Here is a 27,481-nt window from a genome sequence, read left to right as displayed (position 1 = left end):
TATGATACCCAGATATAGCACAGTTGCAACTAAAAGACAAACTTGAGTTTCATACTACAACTTCAGCTCCATAACTCGTTATATTTCATTAGCTCAGTGCTCAGTCTGTATGGTCAGACATGGACAGTATTCTTCAATATACTTCCCAAATGCCTTCTTTGCTGGATCAGGATTTCTCAAAACAAAACCTCATATTAAATCTTTAGTGAGGGAACTGAGTATTTTAGAACAGAGATTAAAATACTATATCCCGTATGGAAGCTAGCAAACAAGAAGGAAACTTACCTTTTCAGTAAATCTAGATATTTGTGCATCTCCCATCACTAGAGTACCTGAAGAATTCATTGCCTTTATATATCCTTAGTATTAACCTCATTTTATACTTAAGTAACAGAGACTTAGATTTTTTGAGTCCCAGTCCAGTGTCTTCCAGTAGCTCAGGCATTCTGGTTTTACTTGATTATTGTTTTTTCTACTAGTGTTGCTTTTACAGATAAGAAAATCAAGAACATAAAAATTGTCTGATTCTATCTCCTTCACTCTTAAACCAGTGTTCATTTACATAGAATAAAATTTAACTTTCAGCAGACGGCTGAGTAGTATACCTACAAATACTGACAAGCGCTGATTGGCCTTGTGTGCATAGAATTTAACCTTGGTCAATCTTTTCCATCCAAAGAATATCACTGTCTGGCACTGATTTGTGCCTAGCTGTTCTTTGCCATCTGCAGTGGAATAGGATGCCTGACCAGCCAATCCACCCTGTTTGAGAGGAAGTTAACAGATAATCTGCAATAGAGCTTTATTGTTTCCCCAGTATGTGTTTACTCTGCATCACAGAGAATCCATTTGCCAAATATTAATTGAATTCTCCAACATTTGGCATATTTGCATAACTATTATGAAATGGAGTATTATCTCCCCTGGTTTTGTACCCATTTCCCTTAGATAGTGTCTCTTTGATCCATTAATCATGTTTCCTGTACCCTCCCACAAAAACTTAATTGCTCACATCCTGCAGAACCCACTCACAAAAAAAGAAATTAGCTCTATGTAAATCTAAGGTTATTACCTTGCCTCTATAAACGTAAAACATTTAAATTATCCTCTAAAAAGGACAGTGATAAAATTCCAGATGAACATTGATCACCCAAGGAAGCAGATTGAGACAATTTTATTGCACCAGTGGGAAAAAAGTGTTTTTGCTCTACCAAGGACATTGCTGGGGCAAATGATACTGCTGTCTATGTCTTCCTCCACTACTGCTGCTGTCGTCTTTACTGACTTCAGTATTACTGTAATATCTGAAGCAAAGGGTTAGATTCAAGAGATATCTCCAATTTTAAGGCTGATGTAGGCTTATACTAATGGGTACATCACTTAGGCTTTACTGGAACCTCAAGGTATGATCTAAAGATGTGAGCACACCATAAGGGAATCATGTAAAGTCAAAGTTGCAGCTACCTAGCACTAGCTTATAGGAAATACTGAGAAAAGGAATATATTTTAAATTCCACCTCTCAGATCTGTAGGGATATGATTTTCAGAAAATATTTCTTTAGCCTCAAATCTCTACTAAATATAGCAACTCACACTAAAAAGGCTGGGTGGAAAGCTGTAGACTTGATCTCCAACTGCCTCTTCTCTCCAACCACAGAAGAAAACAGTAACATGTTTTATACGGTGTTTTATACTGTATTGCATGTACTTTGAGTATGCTAAATGTTGACATGTATAAAAAAAAAAAGTAATTCCTAAATCTTGTTCAGGTTTAGATTCTGAACCATTTCAGTCCTGTCAACATTAGAACAGTTTGAGCATGTAAAGATCAGCAAATATAAAAGCTTGGGGATCTTTGGGATTAAAAAATTTTAACAATTTCTAGACTTCAGTAGGTTAGTGAGGCTGTTCAGGATCAGGATTCTGGGACTAAGCTTAATTTATGAGATCAATCCCAAAGAGACTAAGCCAATATCAAAGGGACTAAAATCTATGATCTTTTAGAAAACCAAAGGCAAGACTCCAGTTTACCAAGCTAGCATCTACGTCATCAATATCTTCCCTTCCACGTTTGTTTTGCTCAGACTTGACTCTAAGTTTACCTCTTTGCAATCACTAAAGACCATTTGTTCTTTCATTCCTCCTTGGTTTCTATAATAGTTAGCAAAATCATGACAGAAAATGCCTCCACGTCTTTAGAGAGATTGGTTTCTGTTAAAAGGATAAAATGGGAGCAATAAGAACCAGTATATCACTGCTCCATGTTCACTGATTTCTTCTAAACTCATTTGTTCACTCTAAAGCTTTTCCGAGTTCCTCCTCTTGATGCAAATTCATTCTCACTCCTTGTAAATCTTTCTTCACCCCCCATTCCTTTTGTAAGGTTCTCTTTGAAACATATTTCAGCCATAAAGCCTTTTAATGACTTCATCTGTATAATCAGTTTCTTTCTACTAAAGAAAACATCAAAGTTAATTTGCAGTATAATTGTAATCTGGTATATTATATCATCTGTCTGATCATATAGTCTCTTTGATTTAGACTGTGAAGGTCTTGATTAAACCAGGATCCACTCTTTTACACTGTGAACATTTTTGCTGGTATTCCATAAACTATATTAAGATATTATAACAGTTATCCAAGAATAATGGCATGTATTTTCCCAAGAGGAGACCCACATCCTGTATCTTATCCTGTATGTCACCCACTGTGGAGGTAAGTTGTCAGAGAGATAGCAGAAGCCAGCATTGAGGAAAGGGAGCATCTAACATACATTTTTAGTTGCTTTATATATGAACAATTATTAGGGCAGCAAAGAGGATAGTGAGATTCTATAATTGAATTGGTCATTAAGTTGGCAGGACCTGAACATTTACTTCTTTATGATTTCATCCAGAACCTTAAACCTCTTCTTTGGAGACTTATAGACTTAAAGCCTTAAGCTATTCTTCAAGATGTTTTTGCATTAATTTTATTGCTTATGGCATGGTATTTGGATGCACATCTGAGAAAACCTGAAACTTGTGAAAACTCCAGTGCCTCTTGTATTAAACGTAATAAACATAAGCCATCAAATGGAAGAGGCAAATAATATAAAACAAGCCAAATTATACTGGAGAAAAAGTAATAATTTTAAAATTAAAAAGAAATTAGTTTTCTCCTTTCATCTGTACTACATGCTGAAAATACAATGCTTACTACTAATACAGAACTTAACTAAAAAAGTTAATCACATAGAGAGGGCTTTTTCTACAAGGCAAAATCTGAAGCCATTTTAAGCCATTAAGAGATCTTGCTGGAGTAGAATCTGTTATTTAAAGGAAATGTCAGAAAACACAGCACTGATCTATTTTCTGCTTGAAACTACCTGCACTAAAGAAAGGAATGTTCAATATAGTTTTTGAAATTGAATAAAAGTAGTTATTACAAGAAGAAATACAGGAAGGTTAGCCAAACAAGATATGGCACAGTAGTTGAGAAAAGCTGGCAAAGGCCAGCTGTAAACTCACTGGACTGAGCATAGTTGGCCTATTAGTGCACATAGTTACTATGCATATTTTTTAACAATTGGAGAAAATTCTACGTGTGGTTCCCATATATTTTAGAAGGCTGAAAGAAGGTTACAAGAATTTTACCAATTTAATGTGCACACACCAAGTTTGTGTTGTAGAATTCTAGATACACTGGCATCACTGAGTAATTAGGCAGACCAGTTCTGAGGACATACAACAGCTACATAAGGCTCCTTTTTGTCTGTAAAAACCTGAATCCAGCTCAGTTCTGTTGGCTTCAAGCTTTGAGAGAGTTCATTTTTTTGAGAGTTTGGGAGCCCAATCAAAATGACCTTAGGCAGCACCGTGGTTCATGCATGAATAATAAGTTCTTAATCACTTGTTGCTGCTCTTACCACCTCAAGGCTGGTTGTTTTCCAGGACCCAAACCATTAAGCTGGGCTAAGGATGCTGGGAGAAGTCCCAGGAGCATTCGTGACAGAGAATGGGCATTGCTTAAGGTTGCTGTTTGTTCCCTAATAAGAGCTTCTGGATCAATGTCATAGGACAGCATGTTTTTTTTTTCTGTAAGACAACACCATTTATATCTAAAATCACATCTGAATTTACACCTATTTCTTTGTCTTTCCAGGACAATAATTTTAGGATGTTCATTGTATTTAATTTAATTACACATAATTATCCTTTTTCCAGCTACATTTTTATGCCTCATGTTTTACTTCCCTTTTTTTTTTTAGCTGTAACATCTTTTTTTATTAATAGAATTTGCACATTGAGAATTTATACAGGCATAGCTCTGAATACAGTTGCTTTGGTACTGGAAAGCGTAGCTTAGCAGCTTTTTATTACATGACACAGAGTATAATAACAAAAGCTAGCCTTACACATCTGTCAAGAAAATTTATCTCCAAATCAGTCTCAGGCAGAGGCTATTACAGGCTGTGTTTGCACAGGCTGACCATAGTAGATTAGTCAGTCTCAAAGAGAAAGATTAACCCTTTTTCCTTCTTAGGAAACTCCATCTATTTTTGCAAAGCTTACACATAAATGCACTTAATGCAAACTCTTTAACAGAAGTGCTTTGCAGTTTTGAAAATGTATAAGCTGGAGGATTACAAATATTTGTAAAACCACATCCTGTTAGTTCCTGGCAGTCATGATAACTAGACATCGGGTGTCAGGTACTAATAAAGAGAGAACAGCATGGGAGAAGTAATCACAGATCAAAACAAAATGAACCACAGGGAAACATTTAAAACTATATGACAGTGTGGTATGTGACACTGAGGAATACTGAATGCAGAGAAAAGCCAATTCAAACTGAGAGAAGTTCTCATTTCATTCTGATACTTCAGTTGTGAGCAAGAAGGAAACTGCAGTACTGTCTAATGAGGTGTTAGAGGACTCAGGGCGGGGGAGTTTAGTGTCTGAATATGACACTTTCTCTAAAGCTCTTCCTTCACAGGTTTTCAAGGAGAATACTTAATTCATGCAGGGTGCCAAGTCCTGCACAAGGGTGAGCTGTCAGGTGTTCCATTACTAGACCTCAGAAAACCAGTGCCTCCCTGCTGAAGATGCAGAAAAGCCTACAAGGTCATCCTTCCCTTGTACGAGTGAGATACATGAGTGGACAGTGAAGAATTTCTAATGAAGAAAGGAGCAAGTGCTTCTATGTGGCAGGAGGAGGTACAGGTTGCATATGCTAGACCTGCCCATGAGACAGGAAATCTTTTCTCTCAGGCCACACAAAAGCAACTCCAGCCTCACTAATCTCATATTCAGACTAAACAGTCCCACAGAGCACACCAAGGAAACGCTCCTGTGCCAAAATCTCTTGCAATGGTTCATCTGCTGATGGAATAAACATCCTGTGATAGGGAAGTACAGACAGGACTGCTCCAAAAAGCCGCTTTCTGGAATAGCACAAGGCCTGTACTGCAATTTGAGCTCCTGGCTGCACACTGCAGGCCAATTCAGCAGCAGGCTTCACAGCCATATGACCCCTCTTCCACTTCAAATACACGAAACTAAAATGATTTCTTCCAAATCTGTGTATTCACGTAGATTCACTCTGTGAGACACATTTTATGTATGGAAAACATTCAGTTCCTGAAAAGAAATTCAAATTTTCCACCAGCTGTCTTGGGACTGTGTAGATAACTGCTGCAAGTATAATTCTTTTTCCCCAGGAGAAATGTGACCAGTAATTGAAGCTCAGGGGAGCCAGTATCTCCAGTTTTATATATGCCTGACTAGATGCACCGATACTGCTGCATCACTATTCACCTTTTATAAAAGGAACACCGTCTACTTCACAAAGGGAAGGAATTAATGCAGGCCTGTAATACTGTAATTCAAGTGAGTGTAGTAAAAAGTAGAAAACATTACAGTATTAAAATAACTGTTTTTCAATATACGTATGTAAATTAAGTGGTAGCAGAAATAATTTTGCAAGACAATGACAGAAAACACCCTTGAAACAAAATTCTTACCCAGTACATGTAGGTTTCATGATATCCCTTTTATCCAATAGTATAATTAAGGAGCACATATTTGACCTCTTTCACATTTTATAAGTAGGGGATTCTAAAATCCATAATCTCAATTACTCTCTTAATAGACTATCTTCAATTTTTTTTATTATCCGCTGACCTGCAGGATAAAGCTATTTAGAATAGATGTTATTGTGGAAAGCGCTGCCATAATGAAAATGCTGAAGGACAAAAAAATCCAATAAGGAGACTAGAAAACAATTTGAAAGTGCACTTCTCAAGTTTAATTTATTCAATATGCATACTGTGAAACATCTGGGTGTCTAATGTACAATCAGGTATTAACTTGGTACCAGCTATTACAACCAGAAGGTTGCAGCAAGTTGCAAGCACTTGTCAGAAAGTAAAAGTCTGTGAACAAGAAGGCAGTTTAGCAGTGAAATGCAAAAGGTGGGGAAGAAAGCACATAAAGCTGCTCTGTTACCTCTTCTTCCTATGCTCATGTCTTGTCTTTTATAATTCTGTATTTTTTTAGCCTATTTCCTACGTGGCCATGCATCTGCACACACCAAACCACTAAGTTTTACCAAGTAATCTCAGCCTACTAGTTTCAATCCTGTAGGGTACAATTAAGTAGGTTACTAGGAGAGTTAGCTCCTAATACAAAATAGAAAGTAGCTACGTTTTGCACTCAAGTTTCAGCATGAGACAACCAATTATCTCCTTTGTGCCTGGTTGGTTATGATTAAAAAACATTTCTTCTATTTTTGCAGCAGCAGCTCAGAGCCTGGGAAGGTGCTCTATGTAAAGAAACAGTCTAGCACAGCCCCTCTTGCTTCATATATATGTGTGGCAGAACTATTTCTCTCAATGTGAATAACATTCACATTCTTCATAAATCAAGGATATCACTTTCAAATCCCAACTGCTGCAAGTCTCACACATATGATAAATGGTCTCTTCTAGCAAGAAAAGTAAAACGTGAGGAAGAATCATAGATTCATAGAATCATAGAATAGTTTGGGCTGGAAAGGGCCTTAAAGACTGCCTAGTTCCAACCGCCCTGCCACAGGCAGGGACACCTTCCACCTGACTAGGTTGCTCAAAGCCCCAACTTGGCCATGAACACTTCCAGGGATGGGGCATCCACAACTTCTCTGGGCAGTCTGTTCCAGTGGTTCACCACCCTCACAGCAAAGAACTTCCTCCTACTATTATCTGATCTAAACCTACTCTCTCTCAGTTTGAATCCATTCCCGCTTGTCCTGTCACTATATGCTCTTGTAAAAAGTCCCTCTCCAAAGCAAAGAAGTAAGCACAAAAGCAAGCAAGTATTGCGTCAGACTTCCAGGGAGCAGACTTAGTTAAAGTTAGCTTTATAATGGAAATATCAGCACTAGTTACGAGATTGACGCAGCAGCAAAGATCTGCTTGTTGTAGAAGTCATATGCAAGCCTAGAAGATGGGCAGAGCAGCACTGCAAGTCCAGGGGCACTGCCATGACCCAAACGGGGCTAGAATGAGGTGATCTTCAAGGTCTGCTTCCAACCCAAACCATTCTATGAATCCATGATACTCCTTCTACTGATGCAATGCATTGAAAAAGAGTGCTGAACAGGAAAGCTACACGGAGGTAACAGCAGTAAGGTAGAACTAGCAGGATTCAGTATTATTGTGCTCCCTCAGCACTTCAAGCTTAGCCAGTGCCCCTCTCACGCGAACACTTGGAAACTCCGACTGCGGGCTGCTGGTGCAGTGCTGTGAGACAGCCGGGGTGACAAAACCTTTCACGTACGTATTAAGATTGCACGATTAGGGGAGCGAGGCATTGCCCTGACTTAGATCTGTCCCGGGAAAGGGCTGACAGGAAACAAACTGCACCAGCGGGAGGTGACGAAGGTCAAGTGCCTCCCTCGCCCATAACGCCCATTTTATATTCGGCGCGCGCGGCCTCGCCACCGCCACGAGACCCCATTGGCCACCGGGGAGAGGGGGCGGGGCTCGGGTAGCTGGAGGCGGGAGGGGCGGGCAGGTGCGCATGCGCCCTTGACTCCTGGTGTCGGGCTCGGGGTCACGCGGCGGGAGCGGTGACCGTTGGCGCCACGGCGGCCGGGAGGGCCCAGGCGGCGGCGGCGGCGGCGGCGGGTACGTGCGCGCGGCTCCACTCCCTCCCTCCCTCCCTCTCCTCGCCCGCTCCCGCCTTCTCGCGGCCGCTCTCCTTTCTCCTCCTTTCGCGCTGTGCCCCCTCAGCTCTGGCGGACCCAGCTGCGGCCCCGGCGAGGGCTCCCAGTGACCGAGCGGGCTCCAGGCCTCTCGCATGCTCCGTTCCCCGCGTTGTACTGCGGCTGAGCCGGGGCGAGCGCGGCGTTTGCACTCTCCTTTGGCTCTTGTCCTTTCGGTGTTAGATCTCGGCTTTGTGTTGGTCATCCTCTACGTTTTTCCTCTCTTCGGGAGTGTGTGTGCGTGTGAGAATCTAGGTTGCTCCTTAGTTACATTGATAAACTTCTGCTTTGTGGCTCAGGCGCTGAGTAAGGGGGGCTGGCAGGAGCCATGGTAGTTCTGTCCCGGTTGATGCTGTAACAAGCTTGGGATTCATTGCTTTAATAACCTTGTACCAAGAGTATTTTATGGATAGTTACTTCGGCTTTACACCTCACCTGATTTCTTTAGAGTTTTGCTCTTTTTTCTGTGATATTGTATCTATGTCTAAATACACTAAGATAAATATATATACCTAGATAGATATATATACTAAGATAAGTATATATACTTAGTGTATTTAGACAAAGATACAATATGATACACGATACTGAAAATAAATCTTTCCAGGTGTTACATGTTGGTTAAATCGTTAGTGCGGTGTGAATTGTTCATTAGTAAAAACCTTCTGTTTTTTTAGAATTAAACAGTGGCTTTTGAAAGTCGTTGTCACAACCAAAGACTTTCAAAAGTCTTTGGTTTGTTTTGTGAGAGTATTTTCAAGGTTATAAATATTTAAAGATACAATAAAGATATTGGGGAGGGGGTGTGAAATTTTGGAGTAAGCTGCATATCAGATGAAGAAGTCCTTTTGTTTTTTTGTTGTGCAGATGAGAATTATAATAGCAGGGAAAATGGGAAGCAATCCATAGAACTAGCAGATTCTGGTTTCACAGGGAAACAGAATTTGAAATGGCTCCGTAAGACAGCTTGAATAAAAAAATTGTTGCTAAGCAATTTCAGCTTTCCAGTGAAATCCTTGGCATGCAGACTGTTAGAGTTTCACAGTCTTCAAAGCAGAAAACCTTGGACTGCAGCCAAAAACATTAACAAACTCTATACAAGGGCTATGAGAGTATTTCAGTACAAATCACCTAGGTGACCAGTCTGCTTTACTGTGTGGTGTGCTTTTCAGTAGTTTATGGGTTTATTTTTTAAATCTTCCCAGGAATGGATATGGTGTTCACTGTTCACTTGGCAAATGTGCATGGCTAGTCCACAGAGTAGAATGTGATACTATTGCAGAGTTTGGTACATAGCTCAAAATAGCTCAGGAACAGTACCTTTTGTGACTGTGACAAAGACAGTGCCAATGTTGTTGATTATAATTAGAATCATAGAATGTTAAAGTTGGAAAAGACCTCCAAGATCATCAAGTCCAACTGCGAGTTGGAACAGATGTGAACAGTTGTAGCTCACACACTTAGATACCACGATAGATTTGGCAACATTATGGCAATGCCTGTTTTTTATAGCTGGTTTACCTATGTAATTTATGCACAATTTCTGTTTTTCTTTGCGTTGTTCTCATAGAAGTTGATTATTCACAATATCCAAAGATGAAGAGGAAAGTTACAATATCTGGGAAATTGAGGCATAGTCCTAATGAAGAAGCCATGCTTCTGAAAGAAGAATATGAAAGAAGAAGAAAACTGAGGCTACAACAAGTATGTCTGTATTTTTCCATGTTTTGTATTTCATGTGATGCTGTAACAAATGATTTAGGAAAAAATCAACTGAAAAAATCATTTAATGTAAGCTAAATTTCAGGGTAATAGTATTGTAGAATCATGGAATTGCTTAGGTTGGGAAAGACCTTCCAGATCATCAAGCCAACCATTAACCCAGCACTGCCAAGTCCACCACTAAAACATGTCAGTAAGTGCCACATCTACACGTCTTTTAAATACCTCCGGGGATGGTGACTCCGCCACTTCCCTGCCCAGGCTGTCCCAGTGCTTGACAACCCTTCCTGTGAAAAAAATTTGCCTAAAATCCGGCCTTGACTTCTGCTGGCACAACTTGAAGCAATTTCCTTTCATCCTGTTTCTTGTTATTTGGGAAAAGAGGCCAATCCCCACCTGGCTACAGCCTGCTTTCAGGAGGTTGTAGAAATCAATAGGGTTCTCCTGAGCTTCTTTTCTCCAGACTAAACACCCGCAGCTCCGTCAGGCACTCCTCACCAGACTTGTGCTCCAGACCCTTCCTCAGCTCTGTTGCCCTGCTCTGGATGTGCTCCGGCACATCAGTGTCTTGGAGTGAGGGGCCCAAAACTGAAAACAGGACTCGAGGTGTGGCCTCACCAGTGCTGAGTACAGGGGGATGATCACTGCTCTGGTCCTGCTGGCCATACTATTGCTGATACAGGCCAGGATGCCACTGGCCTTCTGAGCCACCTGGGCACACTGCTGGCTCATGTTCAGCCACTGTGGACCAGTACTCCAGGTCTTTTTTTCACTTGGCAGCTTTCCAGACACTTTCCAAAGGCTCCCAACATCTAATAACTCAGTTTGTGAATGATTTTAATTTTCTCATGTTTATTTACCACTAAGTGCATATTTTGCTGGGGATACCTTCTCTCTTTGTTAGCTTCACTGGGGTACCTGTTTCAGAACCTTTTTCCCTACCATTTTTATTTGGCTGTGAACACACAGTTGTCTCTCTTCTGCTGATGTGTCATTTGTGTTAAGGATTCCTACCTCTTAGAGTGTTCCAGGTGTTTTCTCAGTGACTATGCAGAAGAAATAAGATAACTGCTATTAATATAGAACTTCACAGCTTTCTGCTAGACAAACTGAATTCCTACAATATGTAGGAAAGCTTTAAATGCTTTAGGTCCTGCTTCTTTTTGAAGAGTACCTGAGCAGAGTGAGTACTTTTGCATGGTTCAGAATATGTCTGTTGATCATTTTGTTTTTCTTCCATTTCTCTTCTATCCTGCAGTTAGGTCACAGGGCTATTTCTCCGGGTTTTTTTTTCTTATGTTTTTCTTAACCTTCCTTTGCTTAGTCCTACACAATCTGTTAAGGTCTTTCACATCTTTAAAACATACCTGTCTCTAAAACATTTATTATATACTAATCTTTCACCCCTCTTGGGGTGTTTTCCTATATGCTCTTGTCTTTAGCAAAGAGAAATTTTACTGTCAAAGTGGAAAATAAAAACTTAGTAGACAGACTTTCATTTATCAGTGTAGTTGTTGATTTTCTTTAAATCGTGTTGCATTGTAATAGGAGTCTTTCATAAATTACTATGTTGTATTTTTGGAGGGAAGGATTTTGCAATTTTTTTATCAGTTGTGTGTTGCTCTTTGGATTTTAACTGAAGCATTTAACTAAGATTACCTTTATTATATGATATATTAATTTTTGAAAAAGAGAACAGAACCTTTAAAGTATTTTCTGGCCAGATAGTTAATGGAATAGTAGATGAGATGAAAAACTGGAAGGAGAGTGAACTTACGTTGTGGAAAGTCTTGCTGCAAAAAGTATTGGGGTTTTTTGAGTTACTAACAAAACATAAATGCTATTTCTACAGGTTAGAGAGCAGCAGAAGTATATTGCCTTGCAGATAAGGCAGAAGGTAAAGCAGAGGAGAGAAGAACAATTGCATCAGTTAGAGGAGGCACTGAGAGCTCAATGGCAGAAAGCACAGGATCAAAAGATGAAAGCCCTGGAAGAACTGTATTTATCAAACTTAAGAGCGATTGGTGAGGGTCACCGACAGGCCAAAGAGAATGTAAGTAAATACATTATTAAATTATTGTGTTGTGGTTTAACCCCAGCCAGTAACCAAGCATCACATAGCTCACTCCCCCACCAGAGGGACACAGGAGAGAACTGGAAGGGGAAAAAGGTAGAAAACTTGCAAGTTGAGATCAAGACAGTTTAACTGGGAAAGCAAAAGCTGTGCACGTGAGCAAAGTAAAACAAAACAAGAAATTAATTCACTGCTTCCCATGGGCAGGCAGGTGTTCAGCCACCTCCAGGAGAGCAGGGCCCCATTCCATGTAACAGTGACTTGGGAAGACAAACACCATCACTCCAACCATCCTCATCTTCCTTCTCCTTCCCCGAACTTTATATACTGAGCGTGATGTCATGTGGTGTGGAATATCCCTTTTGTCAGTTTGTGTCAACCTGTCCCAGCTGTGTTTCTTCCCAAATTCCTTGCCAGTGTGGCAGTACAAAAAGCAGAAAAGATCTTGGCCCTGTGCAAGCACTGCTCAGCAATGACAAAAACATCACTGTTATCAACCCTATGTTCATAACAAATCCAAAACACAGCCCCATACCTCTGCCAAAACCACCACATGTTGTCAGAGGAATTTTTTATGTTCTTAAAATCGCAAGATTGCTGTTTGGTTTTGTTTTTTTAATAGTCTTAGTTTTGGAATCCTCATACCTAAACAGACAACTTTCTTAAGAATGGAAACTTTTTAGAAATGGTTATGTAGGTTTTTTGCAGATGCCTTTTCACAAGACTGCTCTACAGGCCTATCTGCTAAGGCTTTTGCTATGCAGACTTTAAAGGTTATTTTTTTGCATTAGGTTGTATACATATATTATAGTGTATGTTTGTGCTTGACTAAATTGCATATGGTAACTCCTTGTCTCAATTATGGCAGTAATATACTAGCTTTTTCTCTAACCTATGTCTTGTCTATGGTTAAGATAATACACTTACCATTTTTCCCTTCAATGCTCAAGTGACATGGAAAGCCTTGGTAAGAGCTTCAGAGGTCTTTTGACTAGACTGCAAACTGATGTCACTTTTTATTCTGCACCTATAAACTGGTATCACTTTCTTTAAAATCCTTTAACTTGTGTAGGCTCTGTTTGAGAGATCATTGTGGCTGTTGGGTAGAAATTTTGTATAGATTTGACTCTGAACTGGGTTTATAGAAATCAACCAGTGGTCCCACAGATTTTTTACATGAATTTTGCAAAGTAGCTTACTTCCTGAATTGGTTAGGATCTTTAACACAAGTAAAATAGCATTATACCTTTCCATATCTGTGTCTTTAAATCAACTTCTTTGTAAAGTCCTTTCCAATGCTAGGATGGGTGAGTTTGTGAAAGACTGGAAGCAATGTCATAAAAACAGAGAATTAATGATAAAGAAATGTTTCTATTGATACATGACTGTTGCAGTTAATGACTGAAAGGTAGTAACACACTTTTTCTACACAGTCCACATTTGCTAAGCTGTGTATATATGTAACTATATTTATATTATCCTCTTTATCAAACTGATGCAGAGAGAAGCTAAGGTTTCTACATCAATATTTGGTTAAATTGGCTGAGGAATGTGGCAGCTTCGCTGCTGTTGGTGGTAGAGAGGAAGAGAATAAAGATGGCATAAAAAGAAAAGTTATTATTTTTACCCTAGTACAGTTAGAAAGTCGTTTCTAGCTTGTGGTTCTTACCAGCAATACGTAATTTGAAATATCACACTGACAGTATGAGAAGTGAGTAAAATCCTGTATTAAGTGCTTACAATATTTTATTGTTAAGGAACCTGACTTAGAAGCTCTGGCAAAGCAAGCAGAAGAAAGGAAACAAAGAGCAGAGACGAGACATAGAAAAGCTCTGAAAGAGCAGAAGTACCAGAAAGAAAAATTACTTCATGAGCAAGCCCGGTATGCAATAGTTGTTTAGTTTTATTAAGAATGCGTTTTATGGTGTCACAAGGTGAAAGGCAAAAATTTTGATGCTTGGAGGTTTTTCATACTTGAAATTTTATGGGTTAGAGAATTAATGGTCATGGACAATGCTTGTGGATTTTGATGAGAACTGTAGCTATAAAACCAAGACAAAAATGTCTGGTATACAAGCTGGCCTTATAGACTCTCCATGAGTGGGGGAGCTTTCATCCCTGTGTTGCTATTTTCAGTCAAGCTTGTTGGCTGACAACTGTTCAGGGACATGAAGTGAAATGTTCTCAGGCCAGTTCCTGATGAAGAATTACCCACTTGAAGAAAAAGACCTATTGCATTAGTCATGGTCTTCCTTGTTAGGATTTTTGTATTAAGCAGATTGGACTAAAATTGAACTGGCATGAAAAATTATCTGTGTCCTCTTGGGGATAGTTGTGTTTGACTAGATCTGAGACCTGTCGATTAAATAGTTTAATTTTGTCTACATTTGAGCAATTAAAATCTGGTGAAGTGACATGGGTGATTCCTGCGAAAGTGGAAAACAGGGATTTTGCACTGTTCTTTAGAAGGTTGCGTGTATTAACATTTTTGCATTACTTGAAATTAATTTTTAGTGGTGCTTTCCAGCTTAAGTTCTCTTGACTTTTCAGTGTCTTTTTCCTTATGTCTCAAACATTCAGTGCAGGTACATAGAAATCTGTTTGGTTTTAGGTTTGCTTTTTATTTTGCACAGTGCTCTCACTGTTGCTTGAATAATTTTGCTTCTCTTTTTTTGGTTGTTTTGTTTTGTTTTGTTTTGGTGGGGTGTTTGTTTTTTTTTCCCCCCAAGACGAACAGATGCGCGTAAACATGCTCTGGAAGTGGAAAGACAAAGAGCAGCCAAAGTTGCAAGCCTGCCACCCCCTCCACCACGTCCTTTTGAGGTATGTATCCATGATGCAACAGTGATCACAATTTCAGGGTACCATGTAATGTAATGATTTGTTTACTGGTCTGACTCCTCACATCAGGATGTCTAAAATTGGTATTTGCATACTGTAAGGAGAATGGTTCAGCAAAAAACAAGAGAATTAATGAATTATCTATTAACAGACTTCATACTGCTAGACTTTGGTATTTTACTTCTGATCTCTTGTTAGGTGTGATTTTTATTTCTTGTCATCTGAGATCTTATTTTTGTGGTTAATGTGTCTTTTTAAACTTTTATCATTATCTCATTTTCGCTTAGTAGCCACAGTGGTATTAAACTCTCCAATGATCTTTCTCAGCATGTACACACCTCCTCAGCTTTCTGTCACAATGATGCAGTAATAGCTTTTTGTTTAGTTCTGTAATAAAGACATTACTACCTTTTTAGCTGTGGGGGTTTTGTTTTTTTTTTTCTTCTCCAATTTCTTTGGTTCTTTTAGGGAATACTAAATATAGGGTAAGCTGTTTAATTTTGGTAGGAAACCAGCACCCAAGGCTATTGAGGAGGCTGTAACCTTTTTAGGGGTAACTTTGTACCTCCATCATGCTGCTTTGATTTTACAGAGATTCTGCATAGGTGTAGAAGCTCCTGTAGGATTGCAGATCTATGCTGCAGAAGCAACATTATGTACATTTTTCTTTGGAGTTAACTTTTAGTAAGTTTAATATAACAGAACTTCATTAATGCAGAGTTTAAGTTGCCTTGTCTGCTACTGTGCCCTTTCAGACCGTTGGGTTCAGGGATTTTCAGACCACTGAAAAGGAAGGGAAAGAAAGGATTGAAGTATACTTGTGCCTTTCACAGCCAGTGAAGTTATCAAAACTTTTCCCAGCAACATTCAGCACTATGTACAGGTTAGGGTGCAGGATGATAGGGGGTTGGTATTGTATCTGGAAAAACTGATTAAGGTTTGATACTCACAGTTTGCAGAACGTTTAGGAGTACCTGTATACTTTCATTTGCATCCCTCAGTACTTGCTTTCCTGTAGGTCTCCTCACTGTCTATCCAAGGATTTTCATATTATGGAAGTTGGATATGAATGAGGGTTAAAGCAAGTGTTGGAGTGGTAAAGTTTGGGATTATTTCTGGTGAATTAAGTACATGCAATATTGAAGTTTAGAACATCTGAAATAAGAACCTGTATAATACAGTTCAGGTAAATTCACACATTCCTTCATGCTGCTGTTTTTCCTCTACATTGTTCCATGTGTAGAGGAACATTCTCCTCTACGCTGTTCCTGTTGTATCTGCTGTCGTGCGGATGAAGTCTGTATCAGTCCAAACTTTGCATCTTTATTTCCTGCGTTTCAGATGTTTCTGTTGCTCAGTTTGGCATTGTTGGAAAAGCATGAGGTGCTGCAGCATTGCTTTCTAGAAACTTTTGCAGTTTAGTATGTGTCTTATGTTGCATTCTATTTTAAAAAACCCCGCAAGTAGTCACTGCAGTTAACCTCCATATTTGTAGATGATGTAACAGCTAAAATGACATGGTAGTTACTATTTAATACTTTTTATCTAGCAACATCAGTAATGCATCTCTGCTTCTGTTTTATAAACACAGAATTTTCTCCTCATTCTTTAGTCTTTTTTCACAAGGGTAGCATTAGACTTTGTTTTAGGGTTTCCCCAGGTTCTGGTACAATTGAATTTGTGATTGTGTTGGATGACAGGTCTGGGTCAGTACTCTGTTTAAGTATTGCAAAATCATAACTACCTTTCCTAAAATCAATGTGAAAAAATTAATGCATTTCCACCCATGAGCAAATGTCATTTACTTGCCTTTTCAACAAATGTGATTTTTAACTGGTTTTAGCAGAGTTTGCAAACATCTGGATTTTCTACAATGTGTGGATTTTGTTTCTTTTATGAAGTTCATGCTCTGATAAGGGCAAATTGAATCAGTAATTCTGCAGACATCTTGAGTTTTTGTTGAGGAAAGAGGTTGCTCTGTTTCAATATATCACAGTGTGTCAATTTGTTTCATTTAAAGACTGGCTGACTGTGAGCCTTTTTCCTAGTTATTGTATCCGTATGGATTTTAATGGTTTTGTGGTAGGCCTGTGTTGCTGGGAGGGCACAGGGTGAAGAATAAAGTTATTTTCTTTGAGAGTTGTTGGGTGCCATGTACTTCATGGGGTAAAATGCTAAGTAATTGAAAGATGAGAAATTTTATTCCTGTTTCTCTTTTGAGAGAGAGAAAACAAAAGATATTGACTGTTAGTTTGGAGGGAGGTAAATCTGGGACTTTATCTTGTAGATGCATTACTGAAAAGGCAGTGAATTTGAATTGCTTAACTTTACTCTAAAATTTTGTGAATTGCAGCAAATTACAGGGTCATCTGCATAACCACACTTGTTTTCTTGAATCAATTTGCATAAGGAGCTTATTGAATATAACTATAATCATGATCTGATGCTTTGTTGCAAGAAAATTGACTAAAATTTTGTAAAATGGAGCTAAGACAGTGCTGTTCATGGGATGATTACTTGGAATATAAGAAACACTTTCTGAAGATACTCCTATTATTGTTACTTTGCCTAGTTACAAAAGAAGTATTTTTACTCTATTGTCATAAACAATTTTGGTTCTCAGAAAGATGGATTTCAGGAATTGAGGCCATATTATTTAGACCAAATGAGAAGTTACTTAATTGAAGTTAAACTGTAAACACACAAGTGTCACAGAGTTCTTGTAAACTTATTTTTTTTAATATGATCTATTAGATTTTTATGTAGTGAAAATAAACCTTGAAAAGTGTCACTATACTCTTCTGGAGTATTCATAGCATTTGTAGAGTTGGGGTTGTGGCTTTTTTTTTGGTTTTTTTTCCCCCCATTTCATGATACATTGCTGCTCCAGTTTTGCTAGATTTAAGTATGGGATTCCTTGCTTTTTGGGGGCAGTGGGGGGAGAGGGGAAAGGAGGGAGGAGTTACAAAACCTTGATGCAGAGTATGGTATTTTATTCAGCCTCAGTTGCTTTTGACATTAACTGGAAGACTGTAACCTCCAACATAATTCTCATGTCGTCTTAGCTTTTGATTAAAATTCTGGAGATTTGATTGATTACATGTAATTATTAATTATTGATTTGTTAATTTTACATTTTTAAAATAATTCAGAAGATGGGTTTAATTGTACATTCTGAAAGTAACACAGTGCAGGGTGAGCAGGTGGTGATCTGGCTAACGAGGTTTAGGCATGGGACTTCTCAGTTTTCAGAGCTATAATCAGTATCTACAAGTATAGAACTGGTAAAATTCTATGTCTTTTATTGATTAAGAAAGTTAGCAACTATTTTTTTTCCTGCTGGAATAACATGGATTTGCTTAAGGACCATAAAATAAGTTACTGAAGTTCTGTTGTGAAGGCTAAAACTAGTTTCACCAGTTGAGGGCTCCTCGCTCCAAGAAAGACATTGAGGTGGTGGAGCATGTCCAGAGAAGGGCAACGGAGCTGGTGAATGGTCTGGAGCACAAGTCTGATGAGGAGCAGCTGAGGGAGCTGGGATTGTTTAGCCTGGAGAAAAGGAGTCACGGGGGGACCTTCTTGCTCTCTACAACTACTTGAAGGGAGGTTGTAGCCAGATGGGAGTTGGGCTTTTCCCCCAGGTAGCAAGTGACAGGACAAGAGAAAATAGCCTCAAGTTGCACCAGGGGAAGTTTAGACTGAGTATTAGGAAAAATTCCTTTACAGAAAGAGTTGTCAACCACTGTAACAGGCTGCTCAGGGAAGTGGTGGAGTCACTGTTCCTGGAGATATTTAAAGATGTAGTGCTCAGGGACATGGTTTGGTGGACTTGGCAGTGCTAGTTGGACTTTATGATCTTCAAGGTTTGTTCCAATCTCAGTGATTCTGTGATTCTTTGATTTTAATTTAAAGACTTTACTTTCTATAGTCTTTTTAAAATAGTAAGTGATAAACAATACTAAAATTTGTATGCCTAATCTTATGCAGAGATAAATTTAAGATATTCCTGAGACTTAATGCTGCTCTTTGTGTATATGCATTTGTTTACGGTCATGTTAGTTTTAAAACACTCAGGCTATGAAACTTGCTGTGTTAGTTAATGTGGACCAGAATCTCTTTTAGGGAAAAATCTAAGGAAGAGGAAGCTGAGAGAAAATTAATGGAGGGGATGTTAAAGAAGTACAATGGCAGGTCTGTATCAGGGCTTAATTAGATGTTGATACTTTTGGTCTGTGTTTGGCCCAGCCACCTGTGAGAGTTTATCTTTTTCCTGCCACGTTATGAGAAAACAAGCACTGATAAACGGGAACTTTGTCCTTGAAGGAAGTTTGGTACAAACTACAGTTAATTGGTGTCTTATTGTTGGCTGACCGCCTTCCAAGGGCATTTCAAGGAGAAAGTGAAGAAGAGGAGGATGAAGTAAGCTCCCAGACTCATTTAGAAAAGACTCCCTGAGGTATAGCGTGCAAGCGTGGGGGGAATTCCAAAGTACACACACATGCGCAGTAGGGACACCACCTACATAACGTTGGGAGGGACTGAAGGCCTCTACCTGGGCGGTGCTGGCCACACCTGTCCAGGTAGATGTCACCAATAAATTGTATAAAAAGCAGATAGCTCATGCTGGGAGGGAGAAGTAAGCTTCACATGAAAGGACAATGTTGCCTTTGGCGGGGACACCCGCCATCTCGTGAACCTGCCGACACTCCAAGGATGCAACTTCTGCTATGGGTAATTTTAGGCATTCTGGGGTTGGTAAGATAACTTCATAAGCAACTTCTGGGTGACTGGGGGAGTCGTACTGAGGGCTTATTTTTCTCCTTCTTCCCCTCTCTTGGTTTTTTTCGTTTTGTTGGCCACCTCTTGGTAATAAATATTGGTTTTTGTTGACCTTTCAACGGTGTTTAGTTTCAATCTTGGCATCCTTCTGAAGTCTCCCTGGAACACAAGTCCTACAGAATACTGAGAATACCTAACCTAGCTACCTAAGTACTGAGAACATCAGGCTGAGCCAAAGAAGAGGGAAGATCTCATGCATCGTTCAGACTGTCAGAAAAGAGTTGAAATGTGTACCCAAAATATTAAAAAAAACCCAGCAACTTAGCATTGTATCAATTGACACTTTGCAGTGAAGTTACAGAAAATGCTCTTTGGTCAACTAATAGTTGGACATAATGGCTCTGTGTTTCCTAAAGCAAGTCTGTACTTGGGAACTGTTACTTTGCTGTTAGGTGTAATTACGTTGTGGGTCAGTGGTTGCCCTGCTCTTAGATGAGCGTGACAGGTGTTGTAAGTGGGATTTCTATTAGTGCATTAAACTCAAATGCTTTTAAGTTAGTGCTGTTGAAACATGACACTGATGAATGTCTGTTTGTGTGGAGGCGTTTGCCTAAGACTTTTAAATGCTCTCAGTTGTTAAAGCCCTCTATATCTACCTTGTGCTGATGTGGTTTATTAATTATTACATGTATAAGTTTTAAACAAAAATATTTTCAGGAGACAATTTGGGGTGTGGATTTCTTTTAATAATAATCTAACTTTACAGATCATGTATTTTCTATTTAATTGCTTTGCTAGAGATACTGTTCTGTGGTACAGCTGTAGTTGTACTTTTCTTTCTAGACAGTGAAAAAGATTCCTCTGGTGAAGCCCTGTGGTTCTGGCAACTTTTCTGTTACACGTTACCATATTTCTGGACCTTATGTGGACAGAGAAGTGGATGAAGAGCAGGTGATTAACTCCAAGTGTTTGTACTACAGGCTTCCTTATAAGTTTCTCTACATTGCATAGTGTCTGGATATCAGCTATTTGGTTTTCTAGAACTTGTTTAAAGGTATGAAGTTATATAAAGCACCCGCTACGCAATTCACTAAGCAGAATCTTAGGGCAAACTTGTAAAGCCTGTTATGTGCTCAGTCACTTGGGGGATCACACCTGACACTCTCTCATAAACAGAGCTCTGTAAGAAGGTGAGTTCACAAGACTGGCATGACATTTGAACATCCAAATTGGAAGATTTTTGGCTTATGCTGAATTAATAGTTGCGATTACCCTGCTCTTCTCTCTTCCTCTCTTTTTAGCAATATCCTCCCAGATTTTACCTTGTATTTGTGTTCATCTGTTCATGCAGTCAACAGTTTCAGCTTGCCTAAAAGGTAGAAGTCTAATCTGGAGAAAAGGAGCAATGAATAGATTTTTGCCAAATAGGAAAGACAAAGGCCAAAGTCTGATCAGATGAAGGGGAGGACCTGGAAGAATGAGAGATGGAGCAAGAGCTTAGCTTTTAGAGGTGATTTCTGAAAAGTAAACCAAATAACAGTTTGTTTTATTAGCAGTGTTCTGGATCAGACTGTTTTAGACTAGAAAAGGGTCTCAATTTTTTTTTTTTTTAGTTCAGTGCATTCATGAATTTTTCCTTCATAAACTTTTAGGTTTTCTTGATATTTGAAGGACTAGATCTAAACAATAGCAGGGGATACTGTAGTTTGCTCAGCTTTGTCATGGAAAATTCCAAAATGGTAATCTTTTTAGCCTTGCTTACATGGTATGATTTTTTTTCCTTAAGTATTTTTTAATTTTCATGTTGGTAAGATTTTCCTCCTTTAAAAATTGCGGATTGTTTCTGGTTTCCTAAAAGAATTTGAAAATGCTTCTGGATTTTTTTTCCCCTTGTTTAAAACAAAACCATGAGGATAGAAGTACTCAATCTGTGTTATCGACTGTATTATTCATTTTACCATGTATTATTTGTATTTACCACGTAGGAAAAATAACCACTCTCCTATAACAAATAAATCCTACAAATGGTCGTCCCCAGTATAGCTTGAAACTGGAACACTTGGACACCTAAACTTATGGAATATAGAAACACACATTTCTTTTCCAAAGGTAAAAAATTAGTTTGGTCCTGCTTTCAACCGAGAGTTATAAACATTCAAGGGTGTTTATATGGCATTGTATGTCTTTTTTAAAGTGCTTTTGCTGCAGAATTATTCATTTATTTATTGTTACATATGCTTTAAACTATCAAAGAACTTCGCGGACTAAACTATTGATTGACTGCCAGCCAGATGCTCATTTAGCTGCTGAAGAAGAAGGGAAACGTTTGGAGGAACTACATAGGGAAGCAGAGAGGGAGAGAAGAGAGCAGCTTGAAAAGGCACATCTCAGAGGAAGTCATGCCTTGAAGAAGGTCCACTTGGCCAAGGTAGGCAAAGTAGTTATGCCTGTTTTTAATATCAAAATGACCACTGTGAAGTTGTATGTAGGTGTAATAAAGGAATACATTTACAGGAGGAAAATTAAAGGACTAAATGAAATTTGAAGAATGTCTTAGAAAGAAATCAAATGCTGTTTGCTTCTTTTGGCATCTGGAAGGAGTGAGAATGAAAGAACTCTAATTTTTGTTATCTGAATGTTTGACCAGCTATTAACCAATAGGTAATAATCAAGCTAAACTTTCTTAATAGGTAATGAGTTCTACTTTTCTACATCATCTTTAGTTGGAGTTAGTTATTCTGTACTTCAGGGGGAAAATAGTTTATTATTAAGGAGGTAACAGGCTTTTTTATTTTTTCAAAACTTTTCAAAGTTTTTAGTTAAAGACTGAAGTTCTGTTAATATGCAAGTCTGGAAATATTGAAATTGTTTCCTTTAAGAAGGAAAACCTGAACTATTGGGAAAGGTCTTTGTACTGAAAACTACACTCAAAAGTTGTCTGTTACCTTCACACATGTTTTTAGTGGCTTGAAATAGCAAAAGCTTCCTGTTTTATCAGTTGAAATATGATTGGCCCTGAATGAGTAACCAAACTAAAATGGGGAACTGTGGAAATATTAATGATGCTGCTGAAGTTAAAAGAAAAAAAACCAAACCAAAACCCACCAAACTTCAACTTTTTTTTTTTATAGGTCTCATATATAATCATAGCGTGCCAAAGAATACTTAGTTCACATCTTGAAAAGTAGCAATTGCTGAAGTATGTACTAACAAAAGTAACTTGGCAAAAGAAGTATTTGTTTACTTTGTAAAGTAGAAGATTTAATTTTGTTGAGGAAAGTTGGCCTACAAGTGTACAGTCTGATCCTTTATTTAACATTAGATATTCTAGGTGTTGATGACTCCTGTGTCTAAAGGTCAGATACAACCTTTTCCTGAGGAAGCACTTTCTCCCTAGAATAAGATTAACTTTGAACATTGAGGATTAAACGGACATCATGGTAACCAAAGGGATGCATTTTGTCATTCCTGATATATGACTGTCTGAATGTGAACTCTAAAGGTTTATGTTATCTCCTCTTTATACTTGAAGGACAGGGAAAGGCTACTGGAAGAACTGGAGCAAATGCAAAGTATGGATCGGATGCGCAGAAGGCAGGTTGTCGCACAGATGCCACCTCAGCTTTTAGTGCCAGCATACAAACGCTTGGAAGTAAAAGAAGAATGGCAGAGAGAACTGGAGTTTGCATTTGAAGAAATGTACAGTGAAGACAGGAGTAAGTAATTTGTTGAAGATTGCTGAATCTGGTAACCCAGGAGAGAAGAGGCTGCTGCACCTGCCTGTTCCCAGGTCCAGCTGGTAGCAAGGCAGTGTGTGCATTACAGTAGGTACACACACAAACAGGCTTTCATTACACGCAGGCCAGCACAGATAACACAGCATTCACATTAAACACAAACAGCACAAATGACCTCTTTCTGTTTACTGCTCTGGTTGATCAGGATGACAGACTGTTAGTGAGATGTATGTCTTTATGTGCAATATGGATCCCTCCAGCACTTAGTCTTAAACATTCAGTATATCTAATAATTGTCCTCTGCATCCCAGATCTCTGTCTGCCACACTACGGATGCTCCAGTAACAGGTCTTAGACACCCAGTCTATCCAGGAGTTCATCCTGGACCCTGTAGCCTTCCAGTTACCTCTCATCCACATATGCACTCAAATGCACACGTGCTCAAATATGTGCTGTGGATCACTCAGTGAGTAGCTTTGGACACTCGCTCTACCTAGCAGCTGGCCCTTGATCCTTAGTCTCCCAAGTTGCCAGCTCCTGGGGACGTGAATCCACAGGGTCTGCTGCTCCACTCCAGCTGTTGCTGCACAGGCCCAGTTGGGCATGTGAACATATGCACAGACATGCACATGCTATGAATCCCTGTGGGAACTGACAGTAAAAACTTGGTCTACCCAGGAGCTGACCCTGGATCATCTTGTCTCGGAGATGCACACACACCTGCTGACAGGTTTCTTAGGATCCCACAGTCTCCCTGGTTACTGGCTTGAATGCTTGGATCTCCTGATCCCTCCACTTGCCAACTCATAGATCCCCTGGCCTCTCCAATATCCAGCCTAGTCTTACGGGTGCTCCATACGTAGCTCATAAGCCTCTTACCATTCTTGCTGGATAGTCTGGCTAGTGATTTGCTAGTCACTACATGCTGATACTCATACCTACATAACATGCCCTCATTATGGCCTCTGCATTTAGCAGTGTTCTGGATGCAGGTGTGCCTGTGACTTTTGGTCCCCACTCCAGTTACTGGCCCTTAAACATCTGTGCACACACATGCATACAAAATACAGGGTTTCTCACCCAGGATAACAGCTAGAAGTGGAATTTATGGAGAAGACAGGACAGACTGTCAGGCATGGCGCATGGCCAGACAGGTGCACTGACTGTCTCATTTTGTCTCCTTATTCTTGTATTTTTCCACACATTTCTTCTTCCCCAGACTAACTTGATCCTTTCTTTTCCCTGCCTTTAGTTCCTCCCCTAAGTATGTATAAGCATACAATCCTAAGGTGATCTTCCCATGTATCCCACGTCCCTTTTAGGCAGTAGCACCTTTAGTTGGTAAGGTGATCATGGCAGAATTTCTGTTGTGTATTCTTGTGGGATTTCACACCTGGGCCATCTGATAACTCTCCAGTGGCAGCCTTGTGAGCAGATAGGTCAGGATGTGTCTTTTCCTTGATAAAGATACTGGGATCCTGTGAGCTGTTTTTTATGTAAAGGTGAGCCTTTTATCACATCAACTTTTATTTTGAAAGACCACATATTCCAGTAAAAACCCCTGTGGAGTTTCTGAATGAATAGATGGCTAATGATCTAAACAGTTTTGAATCTTCTACTTTGGGGAACAAAAAAAAGGTGGATTAAATCTGTTGTGAAACAAGATAATGATATTTGAACTTCTTGGGCATTTGTTTGTGAGGGTAGTGTTGCAGTCTTGTTTGCTTTGTATTCCAATTGGTCGTTCTGTGTTGTTGTGTTCTTTTAATTAGACGTGAAAGGAGACCTGATTTTGCGTTTTGAGCCACAACCTTTGCCAACCCCTTCTGAGAGAGCTCAAGATAATGATCTTGATATCTCTTTGGAGCAAGAATCTGCTTGTCACAGTCAACAAGAGCCTGCTTGTGATATTCAACTAGAATCAGAACATGTAATAGAAGAGGAGGTCCCTAGTGAATCAGAAAGTAAAACTTCTAAACTTCATATTTAAATTAAACTTTTTATATCAGAAGAGATTTAGTTCAGTATATCAAATAAATTATGGTATTAACTAAAATGTCTTAAGTAGTAAAATTTCTTACTGTGTCTGAAACACTTCAGTATCAAGTGGTTTATGATGTTTATCATGGATGATAATACCCTAATGATTATGAATTTAAAAATGAAAATGTGACTTCTTTTTCTAACGTGTCAATTCATTAGTACACTAAGAATAATTTTTAATTGTTCTAAGAACTACACTGTTAGTAGCTATAATTATTCCAATATAATTAGTATAAATTATGGAATGATCCTGGTGTATGAATTTAAATAACTATTTTCCATTTTGCGTTTTGAAATATTTCAGAGTTTAAGCTTGACTTTGTATGAAAGTCTACTTATTGTATGTCCTTTATGTTCAGGTTTGTGATTGAGTTGCTCCATATTGTGAGTAGGCTGCAACAGATGCATGTGTGTGTACTGTTTGCTTGTGGCATGTGCAGAGTAATGTGATGTGAACAAGAAGTGTGTTACTGAACTTTGATGCTTGGCCAAGCGTTTCTGCCATATCCCTTTGTTGGCACAGTCTGGTTTATGGTTTATGGTCTGTGGTGCATTGTGTTGCCAGTGCTGTTACAAAGGAGAAGGCAGGAACATGAAGGCAGATGGGGAGATACTGCTGCTTGTTTCTGCAATAGTCTGACTGTGAAACACTGCAACTGGCTTAGCCTTTCTTTTTATAGCTTGCAAAGACAAATTACTGCTTCTCTCGTGCAGGTAAGAGAAAACATTGTTAAGCTTTTAAAAATATACCTGAAGTATTTGTCCTACTGTGTAAGCAATAAAAAAAAGTTTGTTTTTTTATGAAAATGTTCATGACCTAAAACTCTTAATAGTATATATTCTTTATAGATCAAGAAGAGGCAAAAACTTGCCAACCTCGGTCAAAACGTGCTTTAAAGAAATTGCTGAACAAGATTAGAAGCCAAAAAGAGGAGTGGACATCAAAATGTGAGAAAGAGAGTCAAAGTGAATTTGAGACTATTGAATCAGGCACAATTGCTAGCGAAGAGAGACCATTATGTGATTTAGAACTTGACAGCGAGCAACAGAAAAATACAGTATGTAAAGCCAAAGGTACGTAGTACATACTTAAGGGGGGGAACTATGACAAAACTGTTTAATGAACTTTCAGTGTTAGTGTTTTGGCATGTTGACTGAAAGTACAGTTTTCCTATCTGTGCCCACAAAGCATTGTGGATTTGTTGAAACCACAAATAGGAGAGGTTTTGGTTTTTGGTCTTATGTCCAACTTGCCCTTTAAGACCTTGTGGAGAACAAATGTCCAAAATACCTTTCTGTCTTTTAAGTCTCACCCAAATTGTTGTCACACTTGGTGTTGGCCTGCTTTAATAGGTGCTTGCCTCCAGGAATAGGATTCTCAGGGCAAAACTGGGCATTGAAGTTCTGTACCTGTTGTACTAAAAAAGCCAGATTGTTTGGAGAGATTCACAGCTAGAAATGCACAAGATAAGCGTGAGCTGATGTGTGTGGGTTTTTTTGCTTCTAGGCACCATTCTGAAACGGCTTTTTGTAAAATTGGAGTTTATAGCAATTAGATGTTCCAATTTGTTTGGCAGCCAAATCATCTTGGAGTTACTTCCCATTTTTATCCTTTGTGCTCTTCGGTTAGGCTAGTGCCGAGGTTGGTGATCTTGTATGCCAAGTGGGATTTCTGAAGTGATCAAGTTGTGGCAAGTCTTTCTTTGTCTTTTTGCTTTCGTAGGGTGCTTGTTTTGTAAAACAGTCTAGAAAAATTTAGTTCAGTCACGTACATGGATATGCCAGCATAACGCCTGGGGATTGGGGAGTGCAGCATGAGTGAAAACATGCCTTGGGGGAAAGTGTGCTGCTATTTGAAGCTAATAATACAGGATTAAGACTTGCTTTTTGTGTGATAGCCAAATGTTAGATAATTTGCCCTGAGAGTACCAGTTTTAGACCCTCTCTGTTCTAAGAGGTTAATGTGTGGCTTTTGGTTCTTCAGGATGATCTTGCTACCTGGGCTCCCAAGTAATCTGTTAGAAGTCATCTTCAGTCCCACTGTAGCTGGGCCATTACT

General features: G+C 39.0%; 1 protein-coding gene across 9 annotated transcripts in view; it reads left to right on the top strand.

Moving 5' to 3' along the window:
- Positions 1-8,094: 8,094 nt before the first annotated feature.
- CEP295 (centrosomal protein 295) overlaps positions 8,095-27,481 on the top strand; it is a 44,731-nt gene continuing 25,344 nt past the window's right edge. For 5 of the 9 annotated variants that reach the window (XM_027677429.1, XM_027677431.1, XM_027677430.1 and 2 more), the window contains exons 1-10: positions 8,114-8,139; positions 9,796-9,930; positions 11,801-12,001; positions 13,780-13,904; positions 14,752-14,845; positions 20,486-20,593; positions 21,930-22,070; positions 23,175-23,358; positions 25,152-25,343; positions 26,272-26,496. In XM_027677429.1, coding sequence (XP_027533230.1) covers positions 9,823-9,930; positions 11,801-12,001; positions 13,780-13,904; positions 14,752-14,845; positions 20,486-20,593; positions 21,930-22,070; positions 23,175-23,358; positions 25,152-25,343; positions 26,272-26,496 — 1,378 coding nt within the window. In that variant the 5' untranslated portion in view covers positions 8,114-8,139; positions 9,796-9,822. Of the gene's footprint in view, positions 8,140-8,178; positions 8,423-9,795; positions 9,931-11,800; positions 12,002-13,779; positions 13,905-14,751; positions 14,846-20,485; positions 20,594-20,618; positions 21,153-21,895; positions 22,071-23,174; positions 23,359-25,151; positions 25,344-26,271; positions 26,497-27,481 lie in introns of those variants that run through there. The other 4 variants (XM_027677427.1, XM_027677428.1, XM_027677432.1 and 1 more) reach the window with 4 other exon arrangements.

The sequence above is a fragment of the Neopelma chrysocephalum genome, unplaced genomic scaffold (assembly GCF_003984885.1).
Source record: "Neopelma chrysocephalum unplaced genomic scaffold, ASM398488v2 Primary Assembly neopelma1_43, whole genome shotgun sequence".
Classification (NCBI taxonomy): domain Eukaryota; kingdom Metazoa; phylum Chordata; class Aves; order Passeriformes; family Pipridae; genus Neopelma; species Neopelma chrysocephalum.
The sequence above is the reverse complement of the archived record's forward strand: the minus strand, read 5'-3'. Positions and strand labels throughout refer to the sequence as shown.